Genomic DNA, 15,275 nt, shown 5'->3' with positions numbered 1-15,275 from the left:
CCAAGATGTTGGATTCCTGGCCTCCTCCCGGGCTCCCTGCCTCTAGTCTTGCCCCTTTCGATTCGTCCTCAATCTGTAGCCAGTGGAGCTTGTAAATCAAATCTAAGCCTGGCCCCGGGGACCACTGCCTTCAGGAGAAGCTGAGCTCCTTTGCGGTGGAGACTCTTCATGATCTGGCCCACATTTTTCTTCACAGCCTCTTCTCATCCCACTTCCTTTCTGCTCCAGGTGCTGCGAAGGCAGCAAGCTTCCCCTGAGCACACACTGCTCTTTTCTGCCGCAGGGCCTTTGCTGTTTCCTTTGCCTGGAAAACTCCCACCTGTTGCCAGGCTGGCTCCTACTCTTCCTTCAGGAGACAACTTAAACATCACTGCTTCCAGGAAGCCCTCGGTGATTACCTTATTCTCAGGATGGGGGCTGTCCTTCTTCTGAGCTTCCTGCCTGCATCTTCTCAGTGTCCTGGAGAAAGGGGTGACCAGGGCTGGCTGAGCACTCACAGGTGGCTATCTCTGTGCTCTGTGGCAGGTGACGGATGGCGGCACCATCAAGCAGAAGATCTTCACCTTTGACGCCATGTTCTCCACCAACTACTCACACATGGAGAACTACCGCAAGCGAGAGGACCTGGTGTACCAGTCCACTGTGAGGTGAGGGCCTGTGGTGGCGGGGGGACAGCGGGGGAAGGGAGGAGGGATGCAGAGTGGAGCAGAGGGCAGTTCTCCAGCCCTTTCACATCAATCGCTTGGTGCTCTTGGGCTTGGAAGGCAGAACCGGGGGCTCCCCTTGTGGAAGTGGGACTCATTCCCTGGAGGGACATCCCCTGGAGGGAAGAGGCAGGAGAGGGCCAGGCCAGCTCCTCTGCCAGCTCCTCCAACAGTCCTGGAAGGTGGTTTTCCAAACTCCATTTATTTCCAGTTGAGATACTGAGGCCCAAAGAGGGTGAGCAATGGGCCTAAAGTCACACAGGCAGCAATGAGACCGCTGGGCGGTGAGGCAGTTCTGCCTGGCTTGGAAGCTCATACAACATGTTCTACTGTTTCTTGTGGGTTCCAAGGCCATAAGGGCCAAAGCTTAAGAGAGAATGACCCCAAGCAAGTGGACTCCCAGGTCAAAAGTAGCAGAGTGGGGAGAAGCAGTGCTCAAGTCAGAGATGCTTGATTTTCCTACTCCATCCCTCTTTTCCAGAAGGTGGGGCGGCAGAATCAAGCCGACTCCATCTCCTACAGCCTGCTATTTTCTATGTGTGTGGCTCCACCTCCTTCCCACAAACTCCCCACAAGAGCCTAGTCCTGTTTTATTCCTTTGACACTTAACACATGCTGGTCCCTCTTCTCAAAGGGCCTTTCTCCCTTTGGTCATCTGGTAAACTCCTCATCAGCCTTCAGAACCCCACTCAAGCAATTCCACCCATGGGACCCCTCACCTCAGCTGAACCGATCCCCCAAAGCTGGTTGGCTGCAACTGCCCCAGTCCCCACCCCTCTTCAGAGGGAATCTCACTGCATTCAGGAAGAGTGCACAGCTTTGCACATACACACTCTTCCACGCCACACCACCAAATGCTTTGCCAGGTGCCCAGCCTGAAAGTAGTGGTCTGCTCCAAAGCTGGAGGGGGATAGTGCTGCATTGGGCACCCTGAGGGGGACTGCAGCCAGCAAGCCAACATGACGTGCACTGTGGCACCGTGCTATGTGGATTTCCCAGCTAGTGTCTGGTACTGTGCTGTCTTTAGACTCTGAGCCTGGAGGAAAGGGAGGCCCTACTCTCCAGCATGGGCTGTGGGTCTCTCTGTGACCATGAGCTCCAGGAGGACAAGGGACATGCTCCTCCTTCACTTTGCATCCCCAACTCTCAGCCCAGGGCCCGGCACACATTGGGTGCATAATGAAATTTGCAAAATGAGTGGACAGCTCAGGTTACGCTCCTCGGCCCTTCAGGCCTATTTTCTATTGGGTAAAATTAGAAAATGGGACGAGAAGATTGTAAAGGGTGAGTCCAGCCCTGCACCGAGAACCTGGCCCAGGCATCCTCCTCTGCCTGCTTTTGTGAAAATGGGAAGGTGAGTGTGCTCCCCAGGCAGCCTGGCTGGTCCTCCTCCTCTCCGAGCTCTGTGCCAGGACCATGCTGACAATGTGGACGTGAAGGTGTGTGAAGAGGTGTGTGAACAGTCACACAAACTCCTTCATCCATCTAGTTGTGATTTCTCCTGAACCTGCTTCCAAAAAGAAATTATGGTTCCTTAAAATACTAAAGCACACCTAAAACAAACCAGTTATGATCAAGATGAAAAAGGAGATAAAAACTCATTTTGGAGAAAATAGGTATTCTGGAAACCACAGATGGTTTTGTAGTAAGTGAACTCCCAAATAATCTCCACGATTCCCAGAAACCTAATGCCACCCAGCCCACCCCTGCCGGTCACTGTGTCTCTGAGAATTCCTTCCTCACCAAGCCACCTACTGCCACCAGCATGGCCTCTAGGACTCCTTGGTTCTGATTTCTAGCTAAGAAAGAAATCCAGGGACCATCTAGAATATTCTTGAGCCCCACCCTCTCCTTCTCCCTGGAGCCTCAAGGGCAAGCCCTGCTACCAGAAGACCCAGATGCAAATCCCAGCTCAGTCTCTGCCTACTGAATGACTGGGGACGAGAGCCTTAACCTCTCTCTCTCTGCTTCCGGTTCTTTGCCTGTGAAGCAGGCTTGACATGACTGGCTTTGTACAATTGCTGTGGAATTTCAGTGAAATTTACGTCCTACAGCCTGAGTTCAAATCCTGCCTCTTCCACCTCCTGGCATTAGTTAAATCTGGGGCTGGTAACCCCACAATTGAGTTTCCTGACCTCCAAAGGAACATGACAGCACTAAGAGGCTAGCTGCAGCTTGTGAGGAGCTAACGGGTGCATTCAGGTGAAGTGCTGGTGTCCGGTCTCTAAGTGGTACATGTTTGCTGCCATTGCCTAGAACAATCTCTCCTTCTCCCATCATAAAACAAACAGACAAATAAAAAAACTCACCTTTTTACAAATCTCATAAAGCCTCCTTTTATGCACCCTTTCTGTTCTGATCTGCACAAACAACCCCATGAATGCAGACAGGTGTTACTATTATTAATCATTTTCTCTAGCCCTGTTCTTACTGCGGAAGAGGTCAAAGTTCAGCAAGGCCCAACAGTCTCCCTCTGGAATGACATGCACTTGACCAGATCCCTTGTTTTTCAGTTGTGGAAGCCGAGGCCCAGAGAGGGAATGAGACTTGCCTGAGGTCACACAGTGGCACTGACTTAAGCCTGATCTTAGGAGCCAGTGCTCTTTCCTTTCCTACATGGGAACCAGTCTCCCCCACCTTCTCCCTGAACCTTGGTGACAGGGGTGGTCTCCCAAGCAGAGAGCACCCCAGGGAGCTGAGCCGTCCTGTTTGTTGATTACCAAGGGCGAGGGAAGGAAGGAGCAGACCCTCTGGAGCCTAAGAGGATCACGGAGGATTGTCGGACCCTCCCAGCCAGCCTTGCTGGGGGCCACTGCCTTTCTAGGCTGCAGAGCCCCGTCAGGGCTGGGGGCGGGTGCGGGACTCCGCATTTACATATAAATGAAGATATTTACAAATTAATGCATCTCAACAAGAGAGAGTCCCAGCTCCGCAGCTGTCTGAGTCGGTTCCTCTTCTGCTGGGGAAAGTGGGGAGAGAATGAGCTGAGAAGATTACCAAGAATTGGCTGAGAGCAGTTTCCCGGGTAGCCTAGAGGAGCCCCAGGGGCTCCTGGTGCTTTTTGTCCCACTGAGGGGGCCCTGGAGGGATGGAAGTCGGGTGGATCATCAGGACTTCTGCCCCCAGGGGTGCAGGTGTGTATCCCCAGTTGTATGACCTTGGACAGATCATTGCCTCTCTGAGCATCCCAGAGGCCCATCTATCAAATGCCTTTCTAGGTCTTAGCCCCAGAGCCCAGAACTCCCAGGTTGGAATTGACAAGAATGTATTCCCTCCAAGGCTATTTAGTTGAGCACCTACTAGGACCCTGGCTTGGTGGAAGGTGCCCAGGGATACAGGGGGAATGAGAAGAGCACGGCTTTGCAATCTAGTGGGGGAGACACGGCAAAATGTAGATGAATACATCATTCCACATTCTGCAAAGAAGTGATTCTAAACTGTGGGCATGCAATGAAGGGGCAGGTGGGGTGCAGTGCCAAGAAGGAATGAGATGCTGGGTGCCATTTAGATGGGGGTCAGGCAGGGCCTCCGAGGAAGGTGGCACTTGGGTGGAGACCTGAGGGCAGGAAGGAGCCCTCTGTGAAAGGGAGGAGGCAGATGCGGCCAACGGTTATTCCGCCATACCCACATCCTCTTACCCCTCGCTCTTCCTGGCAGTGCCAGCATCCTTGATGCTTACCCAGGGCTTTCTCAGGTCACTGGAGCCTACTCAGCCTGCACGTGAGGCAGGTGAGAAGTGCTGGGGAGTTGACACCACCCGGGAGCAGCCTTGACCAATGACTGTTTATTGGATGCATACCCAGCCTCCTCGTCCCTCTAGGGGGACGGTTCAGATGCATGCTCAGGAGGACAAAGTACCTGCTCCTCCTTCATCTCGCATGCCCAGCTCTCAGCCCAGGGCCTGGCACACAGCAGGTGCATAATGAAATGTGCAAAATGAGTGGGCAGTTCTGGGTATGCTCCTTGGCCCCTTGGGGGTGTTTCCTAATGGGTAAAATCAGAAAATGGGATAAGAAGGAGGGACATTGAGACACTCTGAGAAGAATGCTGTCTAATCTCTCCCGGAGTTTCTCAGTGCCCCCTAGAATAACCTTGAGAATGCACCCGTGTTGGCTTCCTTCCCTTCTAGCTCATTCTACCAGCTTCCTGGGATCCCTTCTCACATAAACCCCTTGCTCCCAAATCCTTGTTTCAAGGTCTACTCTTCATTCCACCCTTCTAGGTTCTTGGCTGGGGCCCCTGTAGCAAAAGACGAATTCACAAGACAAAAGGATACAGGTCTAGTTCGTATACGTTTTAGGTGACACGGGAGATTTTATAAGGAAATGAAGACCCACAGAAGTGGTTTGAGCTGAGTGTTTTTTGCTGCGTTGGATGAAGGATGGGGAGTCCTACCTCAGATAGAAGGGTCTGAGCTAAGGGCAGTAAGCTGGGGACACTCAGCAGGGTGGTTTGTTCAGATCCCTCGGGAGTGAAGATGCTTCCTTCCTCCAGCTACAGAGAGGGAACCTCTCACGTGAAGGTCTTGTGACCTGCTTCAGGGAAAGGTCAGAGTCCTTCCTGCGCCTGCCATTTCTCAAATTCCATCTGCTTAAAATATTCAATATACCAAGGTGCCATATTTGAGGTGGCGTGTCCTGAACCCCCTCCCCATGGAATGCGGCCATCAAAGAGGCCAGCTGTGACCTCCTTGGAGGTCCGGGTGAATCATAGCGAGGCTTCAACCACTCTGTCCACACAAATACTGTGTCTTCCATTTCCGGAAGCACCCTGAGGCCCTTGTCCCACTCGATCTGCTCAGGAAGCGATGAGGAGCACCGGACAGATTTCACTGGCCTTAATTCACTGGTGCAGGAAATCTAGACTCGAGGGGCTCAGTGTACTCCTGCCCCTGATCTGCCATTGCAGGTCCCTCCAACACCTTGGCCAACTCTCTTTGCCAACAAGGTCCTACTTGTCCTTTCAAGTTCAGCTTAAATGTTGCTTCCTCTAGGAAGTCAACCCTGACTGCTCAAGCTCACAGCCTGGTGCTGTGTCTTCAGAGTCTGTACCACTCCCGCCCCCCACTAGACTGGAAGCCCCGTGAGGACAGGGACTAGGTCTGATGTTTTCACCACCATCCTCTCCCCAACCCCCAGTACAGCACCCTAACCCTGGGCACGTGGTAGATGATTTGTAAATATCTACCACGGGGTAGTGAATGAGTTCGTGGTGAACATGGTGGTGGAGTGCTTTCATTGCAACACTTGCTGCTGCTGGCAGATGAACGAGCCACCTTGGGAAAGGAACATCCAGTCCCCTATTCCTTCCCCTAACACTCACATCATTCATTCATCACAAAGGAATTGAGTAGTTGCTGTATATTAGGGATGATGATGGAGATAGAGTGGTGAACAAGACATAATCAGACCTGCTCTCGGAAGGTTTCTGATCTAGTGGGTGAGGAGAGGCACACTACAAAAATGCCTTTAAAATAACAAGGAAAAATAGTTACAATGTGTGATGAGTGTGGTGAAGGGAATAAAGTACAACTGTCCCCCGGGATCCGTGGGGGGATTGGTTCCAGGACATGCCCAAGCAGATAGCACAATCCTAGGATTCTCAAGTCCCACATATAAAATGGCACAGTATTTGCACATCACCTACGCACATCTGCCTAGATCCTTTAAAGCATCTCTAGATTACTTATAATACTTACTATCATGTAAATGCTAGGTAAATCACTGTTATACTATATTTTTATTTGTATTATTTATATCGTTGCATTATTATTTTTCTCTCTGAATGTTTTTGGTCCACGGTTGGTTGGATCCGCAGATTCTGAACCCATGGATACGGAAGGCCGACTGCAATGTGATAGAGAGCAGTGACAATAATGGGGTGAGGGCATTGCACAGCTTCTCATAGGAGATACCTGGAATGTATCTCCAGGAATCTAGAGACATCCGAGCAGAGATATGTAGTATAAGAAGCCAGCCAGGCAAGGTTGGGGCTTGGGAGGGCACTCCAGGTAGATGACATGGCAAGTGCAAAGGTCCTGGGGTGAGAAAGAGCTTGGTGTGATCTGGAAGCTGCCAGAGGGCCATTGCTGCCAGAGCACAGGGAACGGGGAGGTCAGCTCACGTTCATTCTCCACGCACTGGAAGCCACTGAAGGTTGTGGCATGCTGTGATATGTGGTTTGTCAAGCTCACCTTAGTTCCTGGGTAGAGAGGCTTGGTTGGAGGTGCCAGGGAAGGAAGACAAAGCTGTCCACAGTGGAGCCTGGAATCTGACCTCCAGGTATAAAATATTCAATATACCAAGGTGCCATATTTGAGGTAGTGTGTCCTGAACCTCCTCCCCATGGAATATGGCCATCCCAGAGTGAAGCTGTGACCTCCGTGGAGGTCCGGGTGAATCATGAGGCTTCAACCACTCCGCCCACACACATGCCGTGTCTTCCATTTCCGGAAGCATCCTGAGGCTTCAGGAACAAGCGTCATCCCCCAAAGCCACAGGCGGTGGGGAACGGCCGGGCAGGGTGGGGGGCAGGGGGCTGGAGGCCGTGTAGAGAAAGCCAGTGCTGGGCTGCACCTTTTGATGCATGTTTATCAGGAGGGAGACGCGGGAGAGCTGGAGTAAATGGAACAAAGAGGCTGAGAATGCAGGGCGCTGGAAGAAATGCCACTTGCTTTATTACTCTGAGGTGCATCGGTTCACACACACACTCAACAGTGCACAGTGAGCGTTCGCTGGTTTGAGGCACAGAGCTACGGTGCACAAAAGTGGCTAAAATCAGCCCCTGCCTCTTTGGAACTTAAAGCCTGTTCCCCTCCGTTGATGCCTGTTGGCCTATAAGCTCCTCCAAGGCTCGGCTACATCTTCTTCATCTCAGTAACCCCAGGACCTACTTGGCATTTAGAAAGGAACAATAAATATTTGTGGAATGAAAAAAGAGAAAGGGGAGATAAAACACAGAGATAAATAGCGAACAATTCAAGTAATAAAGTGATAGCTGTCATAGAGAAGATTCAGATATAACCCAATGATGAATCAGAGATGCAGAGACTGGGGAAATCAGGGTGATGCTGGCATTTGAAGTGGTTCTAGAGGCGTCAGTGGGTTTTAGACAAAGAGGAGCTGGGAGCTGATGATCTGGTTGGAGGGTCCCGTGTGTGCAAAGATACGGCAAGAGGAAACGGCACAAGGAGTGGCAAGACCACTGCACGGGCAGACAACAGTTTCTGAGCAGAAGCCGCCTGGAATCCGTTCAAACGAAAACAAATAAGGGATTGATTTTTAAATAGGCACATTAACTGTCTGGTTCAAAGAGCAGAGGGGTTTGTTTCCCTTTGAAAAGTTAAATGATCCGTCTACAATCTATTCGTGTGGAGACCAAACTCTTTTTTTACAGTTGATACAAAGAAACGTGCCATCTGACCGTCGTCGGTTTCAAAGTCTGAGTTCTCCAGCTCCCTTCTCCCTCTGTATATTTTCACGAACCAAACGTCTTTTCTCTCTAAAACATACCTAACAGGTGCTGCTTGCCACATGAAGTGGTCATCCATTTATTGACTCATTTGACCACTCAGCAAACACATGTTGCCTACGTACTGCATGCTGGGCTTGTGCCAGGCACTGAGCAACAACAAACACAGGCCCTGCCCTTATGAAACTAACTCTCCAAGAATATCCTCAATTCCTGACCTGCTGGAAACCCATTCCTCTCACTCCCACCCAGAATTCATCCAGGAGTGTGAATGAGAAAGAGTGGCCTGCTGGAAACCCATTCCTCTCTCTCCCACCCAGAGTTCATCCAGGAGTGTGAATGAGAGAGACTGGCATTGTTTATTTTATTGTTCTTAACAGATTATGCCTCTTGGTATTAGACTTGAAACCCCGTGGTTTTCAACCCCAAGTGGGAACCTGGTCCCCATCTCCAAACCAGGGATGATTTTAGAAGACAGGGTTGCGGGTCTCCTCCCAGCCACTAGGGGTGTGCTCAGCAGCCTTCAGCAGCCTGAAATTACACATCAGCTGGCCAGTGGCTCATGCCTGTAATCTCAGCACTTTGGGAGGCTGAGATGGGAGGATCACTTGAGCTCAGGAGTTCAAAACCAGACTGGGCAACATAGTGAGACTTCTTCTCCAAAATAATAAATACATATAAAATTACATGTCAACGGAGCAACAAGTCACCCACTGGTGGTGTCTACACCACAGGCCAGCTCACTGACCACCTGCATCAGGATCACCTTGGAAGCTGCTTTAAAATACCAATTCCTGGGCTCCACCAAGACAGAATTTGATTCAAGCCCAGAGCAAGACCCGGGGAATCTGGAATTCATTTGCTAAAAAGTCTTCCAGGTTAAGATATGGGCAGTGCAATTTGGAAAGCCCACTTCACACAATCTCATCCTCCTGCTCCGATGTGCACACTGGGGTCAAAGAATTCAATGGCGGGCATCAAGGCATAGATAATTCTAATTGCTGGTGGTCCCCATCCGCCAACAGGCGGTTATTCTAACGCCCCTACAGCCAGACCACTTTTAATTGAAGATGATGAAATAGCCAGGCCAGTCAGTGACCTCAGAGTCTATTCCCTGAGGCCTGAGTGACCTCACAGGCACCAGCCAACCCCGGAACTTGGGCTGCCCCCATGCCTGGGCTGCCAGTCATTAGCAGAGCAATAACAGCTGGCATGTGCGGTGCACTCATTGGCCAAGCCCTGGGCTAAACTCCTCAGGAAGTGAGGCCTCGCTTGCAGGCCAAAGGGAAGGCCAGGAGCAAGATGCTTTCTATAGCTCCTTGGCCATGGCACTCTCCTCAGAGTTACAGCGTGCCCATGCTTTCCAGCTAGAAGTTCCACTGGACCCAATCCCAGGCCTTCCACCTCCAGAGCTCTAATTAGGAAAGGCACCCCCCTTTGTCAGGTCCCAGAGCAATGCTCTGCCCAGACTGCAGGAATCTGCTCCCAGCCTTCCTCCTTGGTTCTGATCTCTCTGACTGGGACCCTCCCTGCTTCATCTCTGGGTCCTCCATGCTCAGTCCAGCTCCTGGGATAGATGCCCAGGGCCACCGTAAAGATCTGTCGAATCAATGGGCTGATGGGTTGTATTCCAATGTGGAATTATCATTTCAAACAAACAGTCAGCAAAACTCTTTCCCAACCTGTCATCTGGTTCAATCTGTGGAGCGCAGATCTCAGACTCGTTGAATTCTGTTATTCAGATGCTGACATGGAAGAACAGAGAGGTATGGTCACTTGTCCAGGGTCACACAGCTTGTGCAGGGGGAAGCCTGGGTAACGCCCAAGCTGTGGCACTCCATGGACCACTGGAGCCAAGTCCACTCATTGGGCCCCTGGGCCATGGAGCATGGAGAGCAGGTCATCCAACAAACAGTAATTTTTTTTTTTTTTTTTAATCAGAGTCTTGCTCTGTCGCCCAGGCTGGAGTGCACTGGCGTGATCTTGGCTCACTGCAATCTCTGCCTCCCAGGTTTAAGAGATTCTCCTGCCTCAGCCTCCCAAATAGCTGGGATTATAGGCACCCACCACCACCCCTGGCTAATTTTTTGTATTTTTAGCAGAGACGGGGTTTCACCATGTTGGTCAAGCTGATCTTGAACTCCTGACCTCAAGTGATGCACCTGCCCTGGCCTCCAAAGCGCTGGGATTACAGGCATGAGCCACTGTGCCCAGCCCCAACAAACAGTAATTGATGCCCACCCCGCGCCAGGTCACTTAGTAAGGGAGACTGGCACATGACCTTATCTCTCCACCCCTACACACATGTATGTGTACAGAGGATCTACCCGGGATGCTTGGACCCTCCAAGTGGGAAGTTGCCAGCATCAGTCATCACCTTAAAAAGAGCCACAGCCTGGCAGTCCCAGGACCCTGGATGCCACAGCCAGGGAGAGCAAGTGATGCCCACTCTTGGCTCTGGGAGAGGGACCTGGGAAATCAGTGCCCTGCATCTTCTCTGCTGTCTTGGCTGGTAGCATCAATTCCATTGACTAGTGAAGAAATCTGTTTAACCTAATGTGCTTCAGATGCTCTGCCTCAGTCCCCATTGAGCTGGGCACACTCCCCTGCTCCCCATCTTCCCCTGCCCCTGCCACCTTCTCCCTGCCTCCCCCATCCCGGCATTGACCCCTCAGGTTCCCACTTCTTCTCTCCTTCTCCAGGGGCTGCCTGGCCGCCTCTGCCTTTTCAAAGCCCAGTGGTGCTCCAGGCCCAGCTCCAATGCTCCGCTTGACACAGCAGCCCTCCCTGACCCTCTCCCCAGCGGCAGAATCGATCCTGCCTGCTGCACCCAGGGAGTGCCCCATACTTTCCACTTTAGCCTTCTCCTGCTGGCTCCCACCTGTCCACTCGCACATCTGCTGTCCCCACAAAGGCCATGAGCAGCCCAGGCAGGGCAGGGCTGGGCTGATTCCTCTCCATGGCTCCTCCCTCCTGCACAGGTGCAAGCTCCACAGAGGACTGGCACCACCTCCCTAACTTGCTCCACCTCCTGTCACTGAAGGTGGACACTCTTCTCCTCTCGTTCCTTGACTTTCAGTCTTTGATTTTCATTTTTAGAGTTATATTCTTCTTTCCTTTCTCTCTCCCCTTTCCAATAGCCCACTTTCTATTGGGGTGCCCTATTCCTGCCATCCTGTGCACAGAGGCATGCACGGTGCTTTCATTCCCTCTCTTCCCATGCATTCTTGCATCTCTTGGCTAGGAGTCCCTCTGTGGTCCCCAAATCTCCCCTGCACACAGACTCCAGATCTTCATGCCCCAGAGGCCCCTGGAGCTTCAAGGAGGCTCCCATTTCTAATTTAGAAGGAGGGTCAGGGGTATTTCTCCTTGGTTGGGTCTTGGGTTAGTAATGAGATTTGAGGCAGGGAACTGAGATGACTCCTGTTGCATTCACAGCTGCCACTGAGTCCTCTACCCACCTTCCCCCACTCTCTGTTTGAGCTCAGACCCACAAGGAGGCCACTGGAACTCCCAGAACACACCCTTCTATCCCCAGCCTAGCTCCCCAGGGAGGGAAGCACTTGCAAAGCTGTCTGCTGCCCTCTGGTGATGCACTAGGGTATTGCAACTTCAGGGGCGCGGGGGTTGGAGTGGGGGGGCTCTTGCCTGGGGCCCCCAGTCACCAAGGATGGGTCTTGTCTCTCAGGGCTAGGGACCCTCCCTTCTTCATCTCTAGGTTCTCAGTGCTGAGCACAGGGTCTCCGGAAAGACTTGTTAAATTAATGTGCTGACGTGTTATCCAAATATGGAATTATGGCTTCAGCAAAACTCTTCCCCATCCATTGTTTGATTAAACCCTAGCAACCATCCTGTGCAGTGCAGATCTCAGATCCTATTTAGGGGGCTCAGATGCAGCCCAGAGAAGAGAAGCAACTTGCCCAAGAGCTGAGAGAGCTCCCCCTCAAGGCAGAATTATCCTCCCCCGGCAGCCTCCCCAGCTGAGGAGGCTGAGTCCTATGCTGATGGAATGGGGTGGGGGCAATGGGGTCACCTGCTCCTACCTCTGGGTAATGGCTTGCCTGGATCAGGGGCCTTCCAGAGACAGCATCTTCACCCAGAGTCAACCGTCAGGAATTGCAGCCCAGTGCCAGGAAGCACCCCGGGTGGAGTGGTGGGGAGTTAGTTCCGATGTCGAATGCACCTTGACATGTTTCAAGCACCTCAAGTAAGGGCTTGCCTTAGTTATTCATTTGTCATTTTAGAAGTGTTTGTTTGTTAACTGTAGACATCGAGTGACAGAGATGAGCAGGACAGGTAAGTTCCCTGTCCCCACGGAGGTGACATTCCCAGTGCTATGCTAGCAACACAGAGAGAGGTGAGGAGGCGGTGGGGCTCTGCAAGGAAGAGGTCAGATATCGGGGGGGCTCTTTCTCTACTTCCTGGATGGCGAGCGAGATGACGCAGCCACTCAAAGGCCAAGGAATGTGCATTCTGGCAGAAGGAAAGCAAGGACCTGAGACAGGAGCAAGCTCAATATGTCAACAAAGAACATAAAAATGTCCAGAGGGACTGACAGAGTTGGTGAGCCGTGCAAAGAATGCAGAAGATGAGGCCAGGCCTCATGGAGCAGTCTTGTGGAACTTGACTATTAAAATGCAGATTCTCAGTGGGGCTGGGACAGGGCCCCAGAGTCTGCATTTCCAATGTCCTCCTAGATAAGGCTGATGCTCCTGCTCTATGGCCCACTCAGGGGAGCCAGAAATCTCCCAGTGCCCAGGCCAAACCCCTAGCCCTTGAAATCAGAACCTCAGCAAGGGTGAGGGACACAGGCATCCACGTATCAGATCATCCAATCTGCAGGTGAGTTTGAGGACCACTGTTATAGAACATCCTTGGCCATTAGAGAGAATTTGAATTGTATTCTGAGTGACGAAGAGTCACTGAAATTGACCTCGGTTTGAGTTTTAAGCTGCTAAATAATGAAGCAGGGAGATCGGGGTGGGGTGTGACGGAGCTGGACAGGCAGAGGCGGAGAGAAGGGATGGGGATGAATTAGGAAGCAGACCTGGCAGCACTCGCTGATGGGCTGGAAAGGGGACACCAGAAAGTGAGAGAGAAGTTAAAGGTGGCCCCTAGGGCCATAGCCATTGCATTTGGGAGGAGAGGGGCTCCTTCCTGAGAAGAGGAGACTGATGAAGACTAGCTCAGGCTGAGGGTGTAGGACAGAACTCACGAGTTCTGTTTGGATCAGGTTAGACATATCTGTTAGACGCCTGAGCACAGACTGCAAGTAGGTTGGTGGAAACACAGGGCGGGGGAGAAGTTGTGACCACAGATACAAATATGGGAGCCACCAACACACAGATGCCACTTAAAGCCACCATCCCCTCCAGACTCAGGACAGATCTGCTGGCAGTCTTCAGACATCACCCAGGCCAACCCTCTCATTCTCCACCTGAGAAACCAAGGCCCAGAGACTGTGGATGACTTCCGTAAGGTCACACAGCAAGCCAGCCGCAGAATCAAAAGTCAACTTCTGACTCCTAAAGGAGAACTGTTTCCATTCCATAGTGCTCAATGCAGCTTTCTCCTGACCTGCAGCCTGCTGGGCAGAATTGCTGATATGGCAAATCATTTCTATGTCTGCAGTCAGGAAACCAGAGCTGTTGGAAATTATCTACACACACACACACACACACACACACACACACACACATTATCCTTTTCCTTCTAAGTAAAAAATCAGTAACCAGGCTGTCAGCTTTATTACTAATTATGCAAGTGCTTTATTGCTGGTATTTAAAAAAATTGAAGGCTAAAAATGTCCGGGAAAGACCTAATTTAGTAAACAGTTCACAATAAAGTATTTGTTGCTGTGGTATTTCTTCACATTAGAATTTGCTCCGGGTGCTTCAAACCCTCTTTAATATTATTGCAGTCTAATAAAATTCCCGGTTCTGGGAGAATCTTTGCCTTGGAAGATCATCGTGTTTCAGGGAGTGATGGTTAGGTGGGATTGACTAAGGAAAAGAAGTCTTCTAAAACTTGCCATTGATAGAAATGACAGAGATAAAAGTTGGTGGGCCATTGGGCCATTTGTACAAAATAGGTACCATCACCTGTGTTTGCAAATAACAGACTTCAACTGAGATAATGAAGCAGCATTGCACAAAACTGCAGGGCAGGGAAGCCTTCCTCATTTTACAAAAAGGAAGGAGAGGATCAGAGACATTGAGTGACTTGCTTGAGGTCACATATCCCAATAGCGATGGAGCTAAGCCAGGGGCCAGCCTTCCTCGTGTCCACCTAACAGCTATCGTTTTCTTTCCAGCTCACAACTTAGGTCCTTTCTCTGTGCATCATGGCTTCTTGCCACCTGGGTTTTTCTACACCCACCCAGCAGCCAGAGTGAGCTTTCTAAAGTGAAATCAGATCATGACACCTGCTGCTTGAAGCCCTCCATGGGCTTCCCACTCACTTGGGATAGAACCCAGTCTCCCATCAGACCTAGGAGACCCTGTATGCTTGGCTCCATCCACCTGGCCAGCCTCATCTCCTACCCTCTCCCTCTCCAGCTTCCTAAACATCAGCTTCCGGACACCTTGGCCTTCTCGCCAAGCTTGTTCTTACCTCAGGACATTTACTCATGCTTTTTTTTGCCGTGTCAGATAAAATGTCACCTCTGCAGAGATGCTTTCCCTGACTGCCTCACCTCCACCCAGAAGTTTCCACCCCCATGCCCCATCATTCTTAACCCATTGATCCGATTTGTTTGCTTGTTTTGCATTGATTGCTACCCAGTAAGATTCATTTATTTATCTGAATATACAATTTCCTTTTTCCCTCTCATATCAAGCACCCTGAGGATGAAAACTTGGTCCCCCTGCCCCTCCTCAGAATGGCACCAGGCAGCCCCTCCCTAGCCAGGGGCCAGTGCAGATTTCTTATACGATAAGCGAATTCCTGGTCAGAGGGCCTGGCTGTTGGGCCATCAGCCGGCATTGGGCAGAGAGGCCTGAGTTATAGTCCTGATCCTGTGACAGAGCAATAGGGTGAGTTGGCCAGTCACACAATGTATCTGAGCCTCAGTTTCCTTTTTGTCCAATGCACAAATGTGAG

The 15,275-nt window shown here is 51.2% G+C and overlaps 1 protein-coding gene across 4 annotated transcripts in view; it reads left to right on the top strand.

Moving 5' to 3' along the window:
• The window catches only part of LOC105483134 (immunoglobin superfamily member 21), a 328,288-nt gene that overhangs the window by 239,470 nt on the left and 73,543 nt on the right, over window positions 1-15,275 (top strand). For all 4 annotated transcript variants that reach the window (XM_071099451.1, XM_071099458.1, XM_071099450.1 and 1 more), the window contains exon 3: window positions 526-647. In XM_071099451.1, coding sequence (XP_070955552.1) covers window positions 526-647 — 122 coding nt within the window. The remainder of the gene's footprint in view (window positions 1-525; window positions 648-15,275) is intronic.

Source organism: Macaca nemestrina, chromosome 1 (genome assembly GCF_043159975.1).
Source record: "Macaca nemestrina isolate mMacNem1 chromosome 1, mMacNem.hap1, whole genome shotgun sequence".
NCBI classification, from domain to species: domain Eukaryota; kingdom Metazoa; phylum Chordata; class Mammalia; order Primates; family Cercopithecidae; genus Macaca; species Macaca nemestrina.
The sequence above is the reverse complement of the archived record's forward strand: the minus strand, read 5'-3'. Positions and strand labels throughout refer to the sequence as shown.